The 21,730-nt window shown below is 41.9% G+C and overlaps 1 protein-coding gene across 1 annotated transcript in view; it reads right to left on the bottom strand.

Annotated features, from left to right (window-relative positions):
- GABBR2 (gamma-aminobutyric acid type B receptor subunit 2) overlaps nucleotides 1-21,730 on the bottom strand; it is a 429,129-nt gene that overhangs the window by 178,202 nt on the left and 229,197 nt on the right. Inside the window, exons 5-6 of the mRNA XM_017527825.2 lie at nucleotides 20,810-20,875; nucleotides 12,842-13,042 (exon numbers count right to left, since the gene is read on the bottom strand). Coding sequence (XP_017383314.1) covers nucleotides 12,842-13,042; nucleotides 20,810-20,875 — 267 coding nt within the window. The remainder of the gene's footprint in view (nucleotides 1-12,841; nucleotides 13,043-20,809; nucleotides 20,876-21,730) is intronic.

Here is a 21,730-nt window from a genome sequence, read left to right as displayed (position 1 = left end):
AAAAAAAAAAAAAACCGTCTCAGGTTTCAAGCATACAAAAATTGGTAACCATTGATGAAGTCCCTCCTGCAATCTGATTATTGGATCTTCTCAATAACAACTTCCAGGTGGCTGTTGAGTTTCTTCTTACACCCCTCCAGTGTTGGGAAGCTCGCTATGTCTCTCAGGCAGAACTTTCCACTTAAGGAATGCCTGATGTCAAGGAGACTGTTTTTCCAGATGCAGAGTTTGCACCTCTCTCCCTGCAACATGCATTCAGCATGCTACGTGTTCCTCGAGCCACAATACACACGTCTGCTCCTTCTAATACACAATAGCCCCCAGACAGCCAAAGACAGGGAGATGCCTCCCCTTTTCTAATCTGGCATTCTCCTCAAGTGAAATAATCTCAGTTCAGACTTCCACTCTATGATGAAATAGCTCACGTCAGACCAAAGCTCCCATCAAGAACTGACAGGAAAAAGAAGAGCAGAATAAAATTTTAAAATAGCTATTCAAAGACATCAGAAAACAACCAGGACAGCTAGGACTGAGAATCCCCCATTCTGGAGAGAAGAGAAATGCTTTGAGATGGGCCCCACATTCTTTGCTGTTTTCCTTTTGAGGCATTTTCTGATTTGTAAGTAAGAAGGCTAGTCACAGAAACAGAAAGCATTGGATCAGAGCTTTCTGCAGTCCCTCAGGGATGGGAAGCCAAAAACTGTAGTTCTGGGCTACCAAGGTAGCAAGACTTGCATGGCCAAGGTGCAGGAGTAAAGAGAACCATAAAAACATGAGCCTGGTATTAAGACTGGCATTTTTACTTAAAATATTTGATAATTAAGCTGCAAAAAGCAAGAGGCTGAAAAGCCAAGCAAAAGAGCCAAGAAGACAAACAGAACTATTTGGAGTTTCATAGTATTGGGAAAATAAAAATTGGAGTCCGGAGTCAGTAAATAGCCCAGGATTTCAGTTGAGAACACTGAACGATCAAACAATAGGAATCAGGGCAAACCAAAATAGACTGGGCCTTACAAAAACTAAAACCAAACCTGGAATCACCTCAGTTCTTCACTGGCTTAAGGCAATTTGCCATCACTATAACTACTTGCTTGAAGAGGAATATGTTTTTCTTGGAGAAAGATATCACTATCCATAGCCTCTACAGTTTTTCATATACAATGCATTTAGTCAAAATTTACTAGGTACACCAGGAGATAGGACCAGATAATTTTTTTAAAAAGAAAAGCAAGGAAGGAAAAGAAGAGAAAAATACATGTAATGGAAACAAATTCATAGGTGATCCAAATCTTAACATTATTAGACATGGACTTTAAAATAGCAAGGTTGGCCAGGCATGGTGGCTCACGCCTGTAATCTCAGCACTTTGGGAGGCTGAGGTGGGCAGATCACCTGCGGTCAGGAGTTCAAGACCAGCCTGGCCAACATGGTGAAACCCCGTTTCTACTAAAAAATACAAAAATTAGCCAGATGTGGTGGCAGGTACCTGTAATTCCAGTTACTTGAGAAGCTGAGGCAAGAGAATTGCTTGAACCTCGGAGGCAGAGGCTGCAGTGAGCCGAGATCACACCACTGCACTCCAGTCTGGATAACAGAGTGAGACTCCATCTCAAAAATAAAATAAAAAGCAAGGTTTATATGTTCAATAAAATTGATTAAAAGATGCAGAATATCATCAGAGAACTAAATGCTATGAAAGAAAAAAGAGTAACAAAAATTCAAAAAATAAAAAATACAACAATTGAAATAAAGAATTCAATAGATAGGTGAAGCAACATATTAGACACAGCAGAAAGTAGATTGGTGAACTGAATACAGGTTTGTATTCAGACTGAAGCATAGGGAGAAAGAAGTTTGGAAAATAAGAAATGAACATAAGAAACACACAGAATAAATTGAAAAAGTACAATATATGTATAATTGTATCATGAAGGTGAGAAAAGAGAGAATACAAGCAGCAATATTTCAAAGGATATTATTCTATTTTCCCCAACACACATCAATCCATGGATACATGAAATCCTATGGAGCTCTATGAACTCCAAGCAAGATGAACACAAAGGAAAGTTCACTTCAGCACAGTGTAGTAAAACTGCCAAAGACCAAATCAAAAACAAAATCTTAAAAGTAACTAGAGGAAAAAAAAAGATGCATTAACTTCAAAAGAGCAGTAACAAGTCAGACAGCTGACTTAATAGAAACAATGGAAGCAAGAAACAATGGAATGACATCTTATGTACTGAAAGAAGATAATAGGCCATCTAAAATCCTCTACCTAGTTAATACATCTCTCAATATTAAAGGTAAAATATATTTTGGACAGCCAGAAACTTAGAAGATTTGTTTCCAGAAGAGCCACAAAAGAAAGACCAAGGAGAAGTTCTTCTGGCAGAAAAATAATAGTAATAATAAGCAGAAAAACAGAAATGTGGGAAAGAAAAAGTAATAGGAAGTGTAAATGCGTTAGTAGATCTAAATGAAAAATGACATCAGTGCCAAGAACATCCTTCTTGGATGAGATTTTCTTAATCTTAAAGAAGCACAAAGATTAAGGATTTATACTACAAGGTATCAAGTTATACTTCAGTAATTAAAACTGAGTGATATTGATTAAAAGATAGGTAAATAGACCAAAGGAAGATAAGTGAAAGTTCAGAAGCTTGCGTATAGATCCACACTATATACCGTTATTTAACTTATGACAAAAGTGACACTGTAGCATGAGTGGTGGGATGGGGGATTATGACCTTTTCAATAGTCTTGAATAAATGGATTATTCAAAAAAAATGAATATCTTATTTCAGACCATACATAAAATCAATGTCAAGTAGATTCTATATCTAACTGTGAAAGATATAACAAAACTTCTAAATGAAAAGATAGGAAAATATCTTCATCACCGTGGGTGGGTGTATTAGACCATTCTTGCATTGATATAAATAAATACCCGAGACTGCATAATTTATAAAGAAAAGAGGCTTAATTGGCTAATGATTCTGCAGGTGCAGAATCAAAAAGCATGGTGCTGGCATCTGCTTCCAGTGAGGTCCTTGGGAAGCTTTCAATCATGGCAGAAGCCAAAGGGGGACTAGGTGTGGCACACAGCAAAAGTGCAGCAAGATAACAAGGCGGAAGATACCACATACTTTTAATAGCCAGATCTCACATGAACTCAGAGTGAGAACTCACTTGCTACCAAAAGGATGGTGCTAAACCATTCATGGGGGAAACACTCCCATGATCCAATCACTTATCACCAGGCCCCACCTCCAACACTAGGAATTACATTTCAACATGAGATTTGGAGGGGACAAACATCCAAATCAAATCACCAAGACAGGGTGATAGTTTGAGAAAAAAATAAAATAACCAAACCAAATACTGCTTCTGTCTAGTCTCTCTTTCCTCATTTTCCAGGACACAATTATACATATACTACACTTTTTCAACATATCCCTTGTGTCTCTTACGTTCATTTCTTATTTTTCAACCCTTTTTCCCCCTCCCTATCCTTAAAATGCCTAAACAAGGCATAAATATGCTAATCACAAAGAAGACTAATAAATTGGATTACATTAACAGTAGGAATACCTGTTCATCAAATTATATCAACAGAATGAAAAGTTAAGCCACAGAATAGGAGAAAATATAAGTAATACATATAACTGTCAAATTCATATCTAGGATCTAAAAAGAGATGCTACAAATTAGTAAGAAACAAGCAGAGTATCCAACAGAAAAAATGGGCAAAAGACTTGAATGGGCAATTCACAAAAAAGGATATCAAAATGGCCAATGAAGATATGAAAATATGCCCAACTTCATGAGTCATCAGGGAAATGCAAATTTAAACTAAAACAAGACATCAACCACTACACACCCACTAGGTTGGCTAAAATTAAAAGCTGACACACAGAAAGTTAGTGAGCATGTGAACCAACTGGAACTCTCAATCACTGCTGGTAGATGTGTAAATTGGTATAACCACTTTAGAAAGCTGTTTGTCACACAGTCTACTAAAGCTGAACATATGGCTACTCTATGACTCAGAATTCCATCCCAAGTATGCACCCAATAGTAATGTGCACATATGTTCACCAAAATATATCAAATGCCTAGAAATAAATCAGACAAAATAAGTATAATAATTCTTTCTTCTTCCTCTTTTTTTTTTTAAAATTGAGATGGAGTCTCACTTTGTTGCTCAGGCTGGAATGCAGTGGTGTAATCTCGGCTCACTGTAACATCCACCTTCTGGGTTCAAGTGATTCTCCTGCCTCAGCTTCCCAAGTAACTGGGACTACAGGTGGGCACCACCAAGGCTGGCTAATTTTTGTATTTTTAGTGAGACAGGGTTTCACCATGTTGGCCAGGCTGGTCTTAAACTCCTGACCTCAAGTGATTCATCTGCCTTGGCCGCCCCAAGTGCTAGGATTACAGGTGTGAGTCACTGCACTCAGCCAATATGTGCAATAATTCTACACAGAAAACTATAAAACATTTTGGAGAGAAATTAAAGAAGACCTAACTAAATGCAGAGATATACATAATTCATGGATTGGAAGACTTTTTAAATATTAAGATGTCAGTTTTCCTAAACTGATCTACAGATTCAGTAAAATTCCAATAAAAACCAGAGAAAGTTTGTGTGTATGTGTGTATAAATTAGCAACCTGATTTAAAAATGTATATAGAAATGCAGAGACAAGAATAGCCAGGACAGTCTTGAAGAAGCACTAAGATGGAGAACCTATATGAGTAGTTACCAAGACTTATTATAAAGCTACAGAAATTAAGAAATTTTGGTGACAAAACAGACAAATGGAAAAGAAAAAATAAAGTTTAGCAGCAAAACCAAATATATAAAGTCATTTTCTTTATGACAAAACAATATGGCAGCACAGTGTGGGAAAAGATGGACTTTTCAATAAATGATGTTGGGTCAATTAGATATCCATGTAAAAAAGAAAAGAAGAAAAGGAATCTTGATCCTTACCTCACACCCTATACAAAATGAAATTCCAGGTTAATTATAGATCTAAATGTGAAAAGTAAAACAATAAAGCTTCTAAAACACGAGAAAGGAAAACATTTTTACAGCCTTGAAGTGGGTTCTATTAAAGAATTTCTGTTCATTAAAACATACCAGTTAGAGGACTTCTATGTAGCTGAAGACAATGGAGGCTGTGTATAAATTAACTTTCCCAAGTCTCCCTAAACTATACTAACTAGCTTTGTAGCCACAAACATTCTAAACGAAATCATATCACATTAATAACTAAAGACAGAGAACATCAAAACTGTAAAGATGACTGAATAAAAGGAGAAAAATTAACAGATTTCACTTGTGCCTTTGCTTCACCCATGCCCTGATGCAAGGTTCTGTGGCAAAGGCAGAATGAGGAAACTGTGGCAAAGACAGAAGATGGTGGTTATTTACGGGTGAACTAGAAAAACTACCAGAAAGACAAATCCTCTCTGATATGGTTTGCATTTATGTCTCTGCCCAAATCACATGTCAAATTGTAATCCCCAGTGTTGGGGAAGCAGCCTGCTGGGAGGTGGCTGGATCACGGGGGCAGGTTTTCCCCTTGCTGTTCTCATGATAGTGAGTTCTCACGAGATCTGATTGTTTAAAAGGGTGTAGCACGTCCCCCTTCACTCTCTTCCTTCTGCTCCAGCCATGTAAGGCATGCCTGCTTCCACTTTGCCTTCTTCCTTGATTGTAAGTTTCCTGAGGTCTCCTCAGCCATGCTTCCTGTATAGCCTGTGGAACTATGAGCCAATTAAATCTCTTTTCTTTATAAATTACCCAGTTTCAAGTATCTCTTGGTAGCAGTGTGAGAAAGGGCTAATACACTCCCTAAATCTGAAGATACTAAAAAAAACTGTGGAGTCCAAAGCTCAAAAGCAGGCATTTGAATGGCAAAGGAAGTCAGAAGAATGGTTAATCTGGCAGTAGATATTAACTGGGGCAACATATAAAGGCAGTTTCTAAATTGCTACCAATGGTCTTTTTCTTGACCTGGGTGGTAGTTACATGGGTGCTTGCCTTCAATAAAAACAACTAACTAATCTATCAAAAGTAATACCGATCCTCCCATTGCTCCTCATCTAACATGACCTGGGTTATAAACTCTTCATCAATCTCACTACTCCTTCCGCCTACCCCTGAGGTTCCTATCCTGATAAAGGAAGACAATTAAAATTTGTTGAGCACCTACTATGTGTTTGCACTTGGTAAGATACTTTCTGCTGTATAACCTCATCTAATCCTTACAGATTAGAGAGTGAGAGAGCTTTTATTACCCCCATTTTACAGGTGAGAGACAAACTGGGAAAGATTGAATGACTTGCACAACATCATTGTATCACTCTTAGGTTCAGCTGCATTGTAACAGAAAAAACAAATTAACAGACTTAAATGAGACAGTTTATTTCTTTCTCATATAAAAGATGTCTGTGAGGAGGCTGGGCAAAGCAGCTATAATAGCTCCCCAAGGTAATCAAGGACGCAGGCTCCTATTTTTATGCTCCACAATCCTAGAATGATGCTTCCTTCTCAAGGTCATCTTGCACCTAATGGTCCAAAATGGCTACTAGAAATCCAGCCATCACATCCACATTCCAGTCAACACATAAGAGAAAGAAAAAGAAAGGCAACATCCTCCTTTAATAGAGCCTTTCTAGAAGTCCCACATAACACTTTCTACTATATCTCATTGGCCAGACTTGCAATCCTGGCCGTATCTAGCATGGAAGGCTGGGAAATGAATAATACATTTTCCAGAAAGTGGCAACATACATGGCTAAAAATCAGAGTTGTGTTATGAACTCTGGTTTGTTGTGTTACAGAACTCAGAAGAGGGAAGGAGAGGTATGAGTGTTGGTATAGATGACCAGCCACCTGCCAGAGTCATCCAGTTGAGAAGTGTCGGGGCCATGATTCAAGTCTAGCCAGTGGCCCCTCCATGGGCCACCCAGCCTTTCCTTCTGAAAGGCTTCCCCTCTAACATAGTGCTTTCTCCCAGTGCCTTGAGTGCCTAGAAGAGTATCAAGGAACAGGAGCTTTGTGGGGGTGGGGGAGAGAAATAGCAGTGCAGTGAAGCTGCTCTCTCTGGGGAGCTCTTCTATTTTTCTGCAGCACCCTTCCTTCCTCCAGGCTAAGCTCAGTGCTTCCCTAAAACTCCAAGTTCTTTGTCATGGTGCTCACAGCATAGTGGTAATGAGATGGGTGTAGATTTTCATGGGTCATTGGCTCTAAGTAGAAGGATCACTAGATTTGCTGGGTTGAATAAATAATCATGGGTGGCCACAGAAGTTTCTTGCCAGAAAACATTACAAAGTTTTCCAAAGGATGGGCCTGTGCCTTTGATGGAGGGCTAGGGCTATTCCAGAGGTTGCAGGGTGCTGTGAACAGCTCATCTGGGGCCTTGGCCCAGCACTGGTCCTCAACAGGGACAGAGTTACAGGAGAAGAATGTCCCTATTGGAGAGACCGAGCCATCACTGGAGAAATCAAGCCAGAATTATAAATGCTCACAAAGGAAACAAACCAAATAGGACTTGAAAAATGGAAGCTGACACTTGAAATCACCAATGTCAAGTCACTCTGCGGGAGTAGAACAGCGATGGGGAGCCTCAGTGGAGAGAAAGAACTGATGTTGGGCCTAAAGCAGGGGTCCAGAGGCTGTCTTCATGAGGTCCCAGAAGAATGAGCTCTGAATGGGCTCAGGAAGCCTGAAGGTCCACACTCATCCCAACACAGGAAAGTCCAATGGGAAAGGACTGAAGAATGTGCTTCTGGAGGTAGCTGTTACCTTGCTATTCCTCCTACCAGAAAACCCCTATTGCCAATGAGTGAGCTGGGACAGCTTGATGCTAGAGACAGGCATACAAAGGAGGGAACCTTGGAGAATGCATCCTGGAAGCGCCACTGTTCTGCCCCTTTCTGTGACTTTGTCTACCAGGAGTCATCTGTATCCTGGGAGATTCGACAAGAGCAAGTGTAAGAGGACAGGCTGAGCATGGGGAGGGGTTTCACAAATACAGCTTCTGCAGGGCTGTACTAGGATGAAGTGAATAAAGCACTAACTTCAGGTACAAAATTTAAAGGGGGGCCAAAACATCTCAGTAATCAAGATAAGCATATTTTAGTGTCATATTTAAAAAATAAAAACTAATGCAAGAAATCCATGATGAACAAAACATCAAAATTTTAGATAAAGACAGAATCCAACCTTGCACTTATGTGACTTAACATTATAACCATGTCACACAGTTTGCTTTAATAACTCCACACCATAGTTACACAGTTAGAGAACTGAGCTGTGAAAGCACCCTAGAAGTTATCTAGTCCAAATCTTTCATTTTTAATTGAGGAAACCGAAGCCCAGGGAGGGAACATGACTTGCTGAGGTTGCAGATTAACTGGTGTAAATGCAGGATCCGCACTGGATCTTTGGAGTACCACACTCTGTGCTCCTGTGTGTCACTTACCAACAGGGGCCCACTGAGAAGCCACAAAGAGCTGATTTGGAGGTGTCCCTTAGCATGTCACAGGTCTAGAGAAGCAGCATGGCAGAGGGGAAGGGGCGCTGAGTTGGGATTAGGCATCCTGGCTCCAAGTCCTGGATCTGCCTCTACCTGCTGGGTGACTGTATTAGATTCACGGGACTGCCAACAAGTTCCCACACACTGTGTTGCTTAAAACAACAGTAGTTTATTCTCTCACGGCTCTGGAGGCCAGAAGGCTGAAATCCAAGCATTACCAGGTGTATTAGTCCATTCTCACACTGCTATAAAGAACTACCTGAGACAGGTAATTTCTAAAGAAAAGTGGTTCAACTGACTCACAGTTCAGCATGGCTCAGGAGGCCTCAGGAAACTTACAATCATGGCAGAAGGGGAAGTAAGCACCTTCTTCACAAGGCGACAAGAGAGAGAGTGAACGGGGAAGTGCCACATACGTTCAAACAACCAGATCTCATGAGATCTCACTCACTCTCACAAGAACAGCAAAGGGGAAGTTGCCCCCATGATTCAATCATCTCCCACCAGGTCCCTCTGCGACACATAGGTAATCCAGGAAATCTCATCATGAGAGCCCGGGTGGGGACACAGAGCCAAACCACATGACCAGGGTTGGCTCATTCTGGAAGTTCTGAGGGAGGCCCCTTCAAGCAGTCCTTGTGTTCTTTGTGTTGTAGATGCATCACTCCAGTCTCCACCTTCTGCTTCACATGGCCCTCTTCTGGGTATATCAAATCTCTCTCTGTCTTTCTCTCATACAGGACACCTGTCATTAGATTAGGGCCTACCTGGGTAATCCAGGAAATCTCATCATGGGAGCCTTACGTAAATAACATCTGCAAAACCTCCCTTTTCCAAACAAGGTCACACTCCCAGGTTCCAAGGGTTACAATGTGGACATATCTTTTTAGGGGCCACTATTCAACTCACTATTTTGATCTTGGGATGTCCCTTCTCCTCTCTGGCCCTTAGTTTTTCCATTTGTACAATAGTGATGATGACAACAGCCCATTCACTTGCTGTGGTTTTACAAGTGTTTGCTTGTTTTCGTGGACACTGATGGATCCCCAAACACAGGCATCAACCCAGCGGCCAGTGCTGACCATAGCCCTGAACAGTTATATATAATGCAAATCAAATGGAAGAAACATTTCTTGACTCTCTAGAACTGGGTTTGACTATGGACTTCTGAAGGCTGTTCGGAGAAGTTAGCTTGTGGTCAGCCCATAAATAGGAATGATTTATTCAACTCTGGGCCCCAGACCCTCTAGAGAGAATGTTCAACAAAACCAAGTACAACAAGGGAACACGCTGAATGTGGGAAGGTGTTTGACAAATACAACCTGTACAGGGCTGTAGTAGGGTGAGGTGAATAAAGCACTAATTTCAGGTGCAAAATTTAAGGGAGCACCAAAAAGTCTTGGTAATTGTATTAGTCCATTTTCATGCTGCTAATAAAGACACACCTGAGACTAGGCAATTTACAAAAGAAAGAGGATTATTGGACTCACAGTTCCATGTGGCTGGGGAAGCCTCACAATTATGGAAGAAGGTGAAAGACACATCTCACATGGCGGCAGACAAGAGAAAGGATGAGAGCCAAGCAAAACGAGTTCCCCCTTATCAAACCTTTAGATCTCATGAAACTTATTCTCTGCCATGAGAACAGTATGGGGGAAACCATCCCCACGATTCAATTATCTCCCACTGGGTCCCTCCCACAACATGTGGGAATTATGGTAGTACAATTCAAGACAAGATTTGGGTGGAGACACAGAGCCAAACCATATCAGTAATCAAGATAAAAAAATATTTTAATAACATATTTTAAAAATAAAAATGAACGCAAGAAATCCATGATGAACAAAACATCTGAATTTTAAATAAAGACAAAATCCTACCTTGCACTGGCATGACTCACCTCACTTTCTTCACCCTTCTCCTGTGAATCCAGTCTTTATTTAAAATTTTGATAATTTGTTCATCACAGGTTTTTTTTTGCATTTTTAAAAACTGCATTAACATATTTTGTTTAATCTTGATTACTGAGGTATCTGGCACCCTTTTAAGTTTCATACTTAGTCCCAGCCCTGGACCTGTGAGCTAACAATTGGAAGGACTGGTGCTGTTTGGTTTGGAGAACCAGTGACTCTGTGGTCACTGAAGGATCCACATGGGGCAGAGGGGGCACAGGATCTGAGTAGCTCTAGTGGGACCTGGGGGTGGGAGAATTAAGGGAGAAATAATGAGTCCTTTGCTACTGGAAGATCTGAGAATCTGTTAGGAAGATGGACTCCATGACATCTAGGAGCAGCCCTGGGACCCTCTGATTCCAAGAAGCAAAGAGGCTGCAAATTTTGTGTGTAACTTTAACCATCTTGTAACTGCGGGGTTATGTAAGAAATGTTTCTGCTTACTTTCAAAGACCATGGGGACAGGGATTGGGTCTCCTGGACTTTTGGAAGCCACTTCAATGGTCCTGTATCCTCCAGGGAGTGGACTCATGAGTGGGTTTCCTGAAACGGTGGGGTGAACAGCCCCAAGGCGTCCCACACCATGGGACAGTGATGGGGGAGAGATCAACCTCTTCACCAGCCCCATATCAAAAAATTTAGAAAAGGGAAGTCAGTGATTCGTAACGACATCTAGGGGATGTCGTTATGAATGCCAAAACATTTCCTCCAAAACATACCACAAAAAAGGATCTTCCTGCAACACACTCTCATGTACTGGTCACAGCCCTGCATGGCTCCCATCCTGGCTGAAAGCCATGTCCTTCAAACTACATCTGAGAGAGGTCCTTCTTGCAGTGTCTCATGGCTCTCATCTGATAGCCTCACAGATCTTCTGTGCAATCATTTAAGTCTTTGGTCTTCCTGAAGCCTCTCCATTTAGCTATTGTACCATCTGCTTTCATGGATTTTTTTCTCCTTAGGTTTTGTGTTTTCCTCAAATTTTATGATATTTTTAGGTTATGATATTTTATGATATTTTATTTTATGATATTTTATTTATGATATTTTATTTTATGATATTTTTAGTCCAGGGATACAGGGTATCCCTGGACTCAAGGATCTTAATAAATTGTAAAATTTGACACCTTTAAAAATAAAACTACTGAATAAATATTTCTGCTCATTATTCAACATCTCAAAAAAATGTTATATATGCATTGACTTTGGTGTGAAAATATTTCTTTCAACATTTTCTAACCAGGTGACAGTATGAGCTAAAGAACTGTTTACAAAATATGTCCTAATGATTTGCCATTTGTTGACAAATCAATAAATCATTTCTGTAGAATCGGTTCTGAGATTAAATACTACATAAAAATTATATACATATATTTTTTATTATAAAGCTTTTTCTTGATATAAAATTGGGTCTGTAAGAACCCTGGGGGTTCGGTGAAGAATTTAACTATCTGAGCACAGAAAAGGATTATGTGCACTGCTGTGTTGAATTTTGGCTGCTGTTCAGAATTGAGAAATGGATGTTACCAACTTTGCCAGGGCAGGAATAGTCCTATGAGATGAGCAGGCAGGAATTAGTAACATCCTCATGGAAGCATGCAGAGGTCCTGAGGCTGACACACTCTGCCTGAAGTCCTGCTCCCAGTCGTGACAGCATCGAGGTGCCAGGCACCATGCTAATGGCTTACACCACCTGCCATCAGTCCTCCTAATAACCCCTGGGGGGTGGGTTATCACAGATATAGAAGCAGAGATACAGAAGATATATCTATAGAAGGGACATCCCAAGATTACAATAGTGGCTGAATAGTGGCCCCTAAAAAGATATATCCACACAGATATAGAAGCAGAGGCTTGAAGAACTCAGGCTCAAGGTCACACAGGTGGTAGTGGTAAAATTGGGGTTTGAGACAGTCTGGCAGCTCTACAGCATGTGTTTCCCAAAGTTTACCTAAAGAACCTGTTCTCTCCTCCAGGAGAGCATCACCACAACTGAGAATGACATCTTGGGTAAGAGGAGCACGGGATGAATCTTTGCAGAGTCTAACGGGCCCTTAAGTTGATGCCAGGACTCTATCCATATGTGTATACATAATGTGTGTACTGTGTTATGTGCTTCACAATATCCTTATCTCATCTGGTTCTCACAGTTCCCTAGAGAGGTAAGCAGTGGAGGGTTGTAAATACCTCATTTTACGAGCGCAAGAGGTTCAGACAGGTCAAGTGCTTTGCTCAAACTGACACGGGACAATAAATGTGCACTTTTGGCCAATGTCACTAGACAAGATGATCAAAAGAGGTGGGCTGGAAGGTTGAAACGGGTACCAAGACACTGACCTTTCCTGAGATGGTCTTGATCTGCTTGGAGCTCAGGGGCTCGAAATCCACGCCAATGTAGCCCTCCATTGCAGCAAGCAGATTCTTCCGGAGGCAGCGGGATGAGTTGGCTTCCACATGCACCTGTTCCCACCAGGAAGGGTCGTACCAGCCTGGGATGATCCACTGGTATTTACTCCCATACATGTTCTCCTCGTATGCCTGCAAAAGATGGAGTGGCTGTGAAGGCACTGAGAGTTGCACTGTTCAAGGCTCTGTGACCTGGAAGATAGGTGGGGGGAAGTCAGGCTTCCTCTTATCAGAGGATTTAGGAAATTTTTAATTACTTGTTTGGTTTCTCCCTTGTTATTTATCAAAGGACCCAAGGTAGTTATGGATAACATACATAATAAAATAATAAGTACTGAATAAAAATTAAAACATAAGGGCCCAGAAAAATATAAGTTATGTTTCCTGAAGATAAAAGGAACAGAATGTAGACAAGCAGACCAAAGGTTCTAACAGTATACATAATTGAGCTGCAAATTTCACCATGAACTTCCAAGTAGCCCAAGAGAAAAGGGCAACAAGGTTATTTATACAACTCTCATTATCAATAAGGAGAAAACATACCAGGTCTTCGGGGAAACAAAGTATTTTCTAGTCTCTAACTCTAAAAAAAGTCCCATATGGAGGATACTGTTAAATTAGCCAGCTTAGTATCAACATAACTTCTACAACAAAGAGATTTCATAAAGCTAATTTTTGTATAGATCTTTACTAAAAGCTGAGGCCATGCCTCAAAACACAACCCAGGGGGAGCAATTTTTAAGGGGCCAAGACAATTTAACCTAAGTGTGCAGTTTATATAAGATGCCACTTAGCAAACCGAGAAGTCTCTCTGAATTTTTATCCAAAACACGGTGTGTATAAATTCCGATCCTAAAAAAAGTTCCCTCCATTTTTAGACTTTACATGGATCTTATTTGATTGTCACTCACATTCACTCTGGGAGGTGGTTTATCATCCTCCTTCTAGAGAGGAAGAAATTGAATATCAGAGAGGGAAAGTAACTTTTCCAAGTTCAATCAGTCATGGAGAAAAGTCAGACCTAGATCTAGGTCTGCTGACTTCAAGGGTACAAAGCTGCACTGCTTGCTTTCCATTTAAAGAAAAAACTCATCAGAAGGTTCTAATGCACCCCTACTTGACTCTAATTCTTACTATCATTATTTTATATCAGGAAAATCATGGCTTTTGATAGCTTTGATTCAAGCAGAAAAGTCCCACTTTGTAGGACTGTCAGGTTCCATCAAAATTGGGTTCTGAACAAAGTTTCTAAGTAGTGGTCATGTTCCCGTCATCATCAAAATATCCAGAAGTGACTACAGGGAGCAAGGGTGGATGGAAATGGCCTCTGTGCATTGATGGAATACAAGCATTCTAAACCAAACCTTAACCATCCTTCAGTTCATCCCTGGGAGCCTTAGAAGGACATGTTGGGAAACAATTCATGTCCCATCCCTTTTGTTCCTTGGCCTACAGCAGGTTAGTGCGGGAGGCCAGGAGTATGTGGTAAGAGGAGCCTGAGATTGCTCTGGACTCTGGGAAGGTACTTGTTGCTGTCTACTTAGGCTCCAAGAGGCTAAAGTGACGGTCTGTCCACAGAAGGGTGGCCAGAGCTCCCAACGCTTCCTGTATGTTAGAGAAAAGTTACCATTAAGTCTAAGAGTCAGAGGGGTACTTCCCTCATCCCAAGTCCAGAGGCTACTCCTCTAAAACTCCCTTAATAACCGAGAAAGCCCAGGCTGCAGTTGGAGCAGCTCATTGGAGTACATGTGAGTTAAAAGATTTGTTCCTTGACTAACCTCAGATCCCCTCTCCGTGGTCTCCACCCATTGGTTCAGCAAAGCATATGAAGGTTAAATAGACATTGCTTAACAAAAGACCCTTCAACTGCCTTGAGGAAGTGATCACACTGTCTCTTCACTAGACTCCTTCGAGGATACAAGACCTTCACTTCCCTTATTTTAGATCCTGTACTTCTCATAATGCAACCTCAGATCATAGTCATTTTTCCAGCAACTACATTATAATGTTGCCCCAAACAAAACTGTTGTGGAAAATACAGAAAAGTCTTGTATTTTAATTACCTACTCAAATCCCAGCTGAAGAAAAGTAGGCAGTCTCCTAGGCTTCTCTCTAATAAATAGAATTTTGTCCACAGAAACTTTTTTTGTTTAAAGAATAGAAATTCCAGATCCTGGTTAGAGATTAGACTTTTGAATAAAAGGGTCACCCTAGTAATCCCAGGTCATTTAATCAATGGCAGAGCCTGTGAGACTTCACAACTCTCATATTTTACAGACAGAGATCCCATGTATATTGAGGCCCCATTATATGTGTGGCCATTTTTATATATCATTTTATTCTCACAACTACCCTATGAGGTTTGCACTATTATCTAAATTTCATAGATGAAATTTCTCAAACACATATAGCTGGTAAGTCAAGGGGACAAGACTCAAAGTCGATTCTTGAAGTTCCCTCTTAGAAAAACAATAGAAAGATTTTTGGAAGCTTTCTCAGTCTTAAAAGGTTGCGGCAAGGAGACAGCTCCACTTATCAGGAAGGAATGTTAAGTAAGAATCGATAGATGCAGAGTGGCTGGGCGCAGTGGCTCATGCCTGTAATCCCAACATTTTGGGAGGCCGATGTGGGTGGATCACTTGAGGTCAGTAGTTTAAGACCAGCCTGGCCAACGTGCTGAAACCCCATATCTACTAAAAAATACAAAAATTAGCCGGGCATGGTGGCACATGCCTGTAATCCCAGCTACTTGAGAGGCTGAGGCAGGAGAATCGCTTGAACCTAGGAGGCAGAGGTTGCAGAGAGCTGAGATTATGCCATTGTGCTCCAGCTTGGGTGACAGAGCGAGACTCTGTCTGAAAGAAAAAAAAAAGATGCAGAGTGAAGGTATGAAAAGGCCTTCTGGTCAGAAAGAAAGGCAGATTTTCCTCACTCATGTGACAATTAAGAGGCAGCATTGAGCAGAAAGTTCAGAGCAGAAAATCAGATCAGCTCTGACAGTTCTTTAACCAGCTACTGTCCTGTTGTAGCTGTTTCTTGTGAGTTTTCCAGAAAACAGAAGCTTATTCCATTTGAATGATAATACATTTTGTTTAGAACATTAGTCAATTTTCATGAAGACAACACTTTTTTTTAGCATAGCTTCTAACCTTTCTGGGTTAAAATGGTCAAAAAATAGTCAAACAGCAAATTTTCTGCCACATGCCTGCCAGGTAACTCAGGCACACAAGTCCTGGAGCCCCACTTTTCCCACTGACAGACGGTGGAGAGCAAAGCCTGCCTCACTGCATTGTTTTAAGAATTAAATGAGATAATTTGTGTATCATGAGTGGCAAACACTATGTCCAGGAACATTTTAGCTGCCCCTTCTCATTCTCTTATCCTCTTAGTACATAAGTTGATTATGAACATCAGTCACTGCTCTGGTCTATGCACAGCGGTGCTCTTGGGCTTAGAGAAAACTGCTCCAAACACCAAATAGCCCCAGATAGTTGTACTTAGACTTTGGATCCACTTTTAATGGCCTTTTGTCTACTTTCTAGCTGTCACGTCTGCACTGCCATTTTTCACTATCATCAAGTCCCTTTTCTCGCTCTGAATTTGCTGTATTTAAACTGCTGTAGGCTTGGGAAAGTAGAGGGCCTGGATTGTTAAGCATATTTGTAGAGTAAAAGTTAGCAGGCTTTGAGGGAGACTCTCCTGCAAGGGAGGTAGACTGGGCTTACATAGATTATCCACTGTCTAATGCAACTGTGAAATGCCTCTGGGACTCCATTTTGGTGTTCCTACAGTCAGAAGGGCTGAGGTTATTGGACACAGGAGTTCTAACTAGGCACTGGCATGCTTCTCTGTCTCTGCCAGATGGGGAGTTTCAGGAGGGTGGGTCCATGTCAGTTCTCTCCTGGAGCCCCAGGGTTTTCCACAGTGCCTGGTATACAGGGGCTACTCAATCAATGATTGTGGACTGACCAAATGAATGCATTTCTAATTTACTTGTCACCTTAATTTTTGTTTTCTTTTTTCTTGAGACAGGCTCTGGCTCTGTCGTTCAGGCTGGAATGCCACATCATGATCATGGCTCACTGTAGCCTCAAACTCCTGGGCTCTAGCAATCCTCCCACCTCAGCCTCCTGAGTAGCTGAAACTACAGGCACATGCCACCACACCCAACTAATTTGTTTCCCAATATTTTATTTTTTATTAACAAATAATTTTACATATTCATGGAGTACATATTTTGATATGTACAATGTATAGTGATCAGATAAGGCTAATCTGCATGTCCATCATCTCAAACATTTATTTTTTTATTTTTTATTTTATTATACTTTAAGTTCTGGGGTACATGTGCAGATCATGCGGGTTTGCTTTTAAATTTTTTGTAGAGATGAGGCCTTGCCATGCTGCCCAGGGTGGTCTAACTCTCGGGCATAAGCTATCCTCCTGCCTTAGCCTCTCAAAGTGTTGGGATCAAAGGCATGAGCCACTATGCCTTCATTTTCTCTACATCTGATAGAAGCACAGTCTTAGGACCTGCGACTGACAAATGGGTACTCTTGTGTGAGGATGGGCCATTCTGAGTTCACACGCTTTAGCCCCATGATCTGCTTTGGTTCTTACTAGCTGTAGACATGTAACCATGACACTATTTAAAAAAAACAAAAAAACCAATTTCATAATTTTATTAAGTTTCCTTTTGCCTCTTCCACTCCCCATGCAAGAAAGACATTTCCTTTTTATATTAAGGTTTACAACAATAATAGTAATAAACCCTCACAACAGTAAAGCAGTTAACAGTTGGGATGAAGCTTTCCCTTTGGTGGGCTCATTTAAGCCTCTAGACAACCCCATGAAGCAGATGGGGTGGGGATCATTGCTTCCATTTCAGAGATGAGGAAGCTGGGGACCAGAGATGTAAACCGACCTGCCTGAGGTCACACAGCTGGCAGAGCTAAAACCAGAACCCACATTAGAGTACTTGAGAATTTAGAACAGACCACTGAGGACAGAGGAGAAGACAACAGCAACATGCCACGCTCATACGTGCTGATGCCAAAATGAACATTTGCCACAGGGCTATAAATAGGCCTTGCATTTGCTGGAGTCTGCAATCCCATTGGGTGGCAGTTCCAATCTCAAGAACACAGCAACATGCTGTAAAGTTTCCACTGCAGCATTTGGATAGTAGGGACATGGTTGTTTCCATGTGGTCTCTGCTCTGACTCTGACAGGGACAGGAAGGCTCTCTGGGGGGTCTCCTGAGTGTCTCAATGCTCTGAGTGTCTCCTCCCGCCATCACTTACCTGGCTTCATCCAGTGTGAAAACATTGAACAGTCTCCTTAGGACATTCTGGACCTTCCAGAAGAACTCCTTCCTAACTGGACAAGACCATAAGTCCTTGAGGGCAGAGGCCATCTGGGGACCCAACATACGAACTCTACACCCAGCCCAAAGCCTCTGAGAAACTCCTCAGAATGGAGCGGTGAGCAAAGACTCTAAGAGAAACCTCATCTCAAAATACCAAACTAACAAGAGTGAAGAGGAAAATGGGATGAGAAGGTGGGATGGTGTCCCCGCGCTGTGTGGAAGGCAGACAGCCGGGGGCTTTGGGATAAAAGGAAGACAGCCATACCGTTTGTCCTTTCCCAGCAGAAACCATGGCTGGGAAAGCCACTTGGAAAATCATCCCAGTGCATGACAGAGTGAGATCACAGTCACACCTGGGCTTTGGTTTGGCTTAAATCGGAACATAAGGCCTATCTATGTTTCTTGCAAACTGGAGGTAGCCAGGGCCTGGTGTGGCATCTTCATGGATCATTTTTATTAATTTATTTTCCCTGAAGTTATTTGTTTTCCTTATTTGATCAGCAACAATCACCCACCATGCACCAGCTCCCGCAAGGCCCTGGAGATGCTGGAGAGGGAACACCAAGTTTCTTCTCTAAAAGAAAGCATGCGTTCAAATTTGGGCCATTATTTTCCTTTCTAAAGTGGGTAATTTCTGGACCCTAGGTAGTAAGGAGCAAGGTTTATTGAGTTTTGGAGCAAAATTATTAAATCTATTCACTCTATATTTTCAATTTTTCTCATGGTCCTCCTTCAGTTTCAATGTGGAAAGGCCTCTTACTACTCTCCATTGATAAATGAAATGCTCAACATAATTTTGTGAAATCTACCAGTAAAGCTTGCCAGTAAATGGTGGCCCATTCCATCTTTGGACACCTGAGACCCTATACAAACAACCAAAAAAAGATGGGTGGTATTTACTGAGGGCTCACTGTACATTAGGTGCTATGCAAAAGGTTTTCGTTCAACAATCTTATTGACAGATGTTATAATCCCCATTTTACAGATGAGAAAACTGGGGCTCAGAGATTGTAAACAACATGCCCGACTTCAGTAACAAGTAGCAGAGCAGGGATTCAAGCCCAAGCTGATGGGCTCCTGAGTGTCAACCTCCAACCAGGATCCCCTGAAATGTCAGCCTCACAGCCTCTCCCTCCTCCCGGCTAAATCGGAGGATGATCGGGCAGTTCTTTTTTAGCTCCTGAGCCTTCAGGTTCAAATAACCACATGTGACCAAGGCTTCCAGCCATCACTCTGTCCTGACTCCTTGTCTCTTTTCAATTTCTACACCTGTCTGAAACAGGCTACCAGGAGCTGGGCAGGTCTCCCCAGGTGGGGTTTCTCCAACAAAGAGCAGAGGGACTACCCTGCCCTGCGTGTAGACATGCAATCTAAGGTCACAGCAGCTCTATGGCACTGTGCTGGTGACCTTAGTTATCAGACCTTGCAGTAAACTGGGGATCAACTGGAACACCCAAAGTCCCTTCTCTTCTCAACAACACACAATACTCCTCAGCTATACCTCTACCTCTTGGACTGAGGCAGCTTCATTTGTTCTAATATAATATTATGTTAGGACCATTTACTCTGCTTGGATTTAATCAAACATTCCAACATGTTAAGGTTCTTTGCACTCAGACTCTGTCATCCAATGTATTTCATGACTTCTAGAATTCCTACTTATAACCTCATCCACATTACTGATAAAAAGATCAAAGAGGACAGAGACCTGTGGCCCATCACCAGACATTACACCTAGAATAACCTCAGTCTAAAAGGTGAGGCTTACTGGGTAGACAGCGACTCACGTGACTGGGCTCATTTTGTTGACTTTTCTCCTGACATGATGGGAGGATTGGGAGCTGGGACATCAAAATGGAAACTGACTTAGTTCCTGTGTTATCTCCCCTATATCTAACTTAAGTTATAAATCATATGGGGGAAATCATTTTTTTAAAGGCTAGATTGGGGATCAGGTGAATGGAGATGGAGCCTTGGCTCTGCCATGAATTGGCTGAGGGCCCTTGGACAATTCCCTTTACTCCCTGGAGCTCTATTTCCTCATCTGTAAAATAGAAAAGTCATAGTTGCTTCACATGGTTATTGAAAAGATTAAATGAGATACGGCATAAAAAGGAATTTTGTCTCTGTAAAGGATTCAGGAGTAGAAAATCAATAGTTGATAATTTGTCCCTAACCTAAGACTCTGAGCCCTACCTACAGGGCAGGGAGGGGGGTTGAGTCACTTCAGCCTCACTCTGATTTCTGGTCTCTCCCTGGCTAAGTTGAGCAGGCTTAGAATTAGCCAACAGGGCTTAGACATCAGGTAAGGCCGAGGTCCCTGGTTCTTCCTATGAAGACCTCTGGGGTTTTAGCCCTGAGGTTTTAGCTCCCTGGAAAGAGGAAAGAACAGTGAACATAACACTTCTGCTTCCAGGAACCCCAGTTCAGTCCCATGATCCCACTCACAGACTGAGCAGGGAGAGAATGAATCTGAGAAAAAGCTTCATGAGCCTCCCCAAAGACACGAATGATACAACTGTTTTACTTACACAACAGAACACTTTTGCTGCCATATTCTGGTCAAACTGGCCAAGGATGATCCGCACATCATTTCCCTGTGGACGGAAGGACATGTCATGAGGTGAGTAGATGTTCATCACCCTGCAAAGGGTTCAAGGCTGTGGGCAGACAACATTCCAGCGCCTCTGGCTCTTAGCCCAGAGCTCTGCCTGGGCAGGTGGGCAGGGCAGAACCTTACCCCCTACCCCAGCCCAGCCTGGATTCTCTAGCCCTCTCTGGGGCCGGCTTTCCTGTGCCTCCTGCAGTCAGCCCACCCTGGTCTCATGGGCAAGCCTAGGGCAAATCTGTACAGGCTGAAGGCTAAAGCTGAGTGTGCTCAGAGGCCTTGCAACCTCCCCTGTTCTCCTCCCACCAGGGCGGGCAAACCCTGCAGTCCATGGAGCCATCATCTAACTTTCTTCCTCACTTTACATCTAGGGAAACTGAGGTCAGAGGAGGAGAAAGGAGCTTCTTAGGGCCCCTAGGAAGTTGGTGGCAGAGACAGGACCCCAACCAACCACACTCTGTAGCCCTGCCCCAGTGTTCTAGCCCTTTCTACCTTCTTGACAGTTAATCCCTCAAGAAATTCTTGGAGCCCACAGAGCTTCCCAATTAAGAGGTTTCAGACTCACTCTGAGCTTTGTTCACATCTCAGCTCTATCAACAAACCATGGGTGGCCTCTGTTTGCTCCTTTTCCATCTCAGCCCCAGTTTCCTCATCTGCAAATCGAGGATAATGGTAGTACTTTCCTTACCAGATTTCTGGGAAGACTAAGTGAAATAGTCCTTGTAAAGTACTTAACACAGTGCCTAGCACATAGTGAGTGTCTGACTTTATTGCCAAGGAAAATCTATATTTGAAAGCCTTATACATGGGATTACATTCATTATCTCAGTGTGTTTAATAGGAA

The sequence above is a fragment of the Cebus imitator genome, unplaced genomic scaffold, assembly GCF_001604975.1.
Source record: "Cebus imitator isolate Cc_AM_T3 unplaced genomic scaffold, Cebus_imitator-1.0 Scaffold51, whole genome shotgun sequence".
NCBI lineage: Eukaryota > Metazoa > Chordata > Mammalia > Primates > Cebidae > Cebus > Cebus imitator.
The sequence above is the reverse complement of the archived record's forward strand: the minus strand, read 5'-3'. Positions and strand labels throughout refer to the sequence as shown.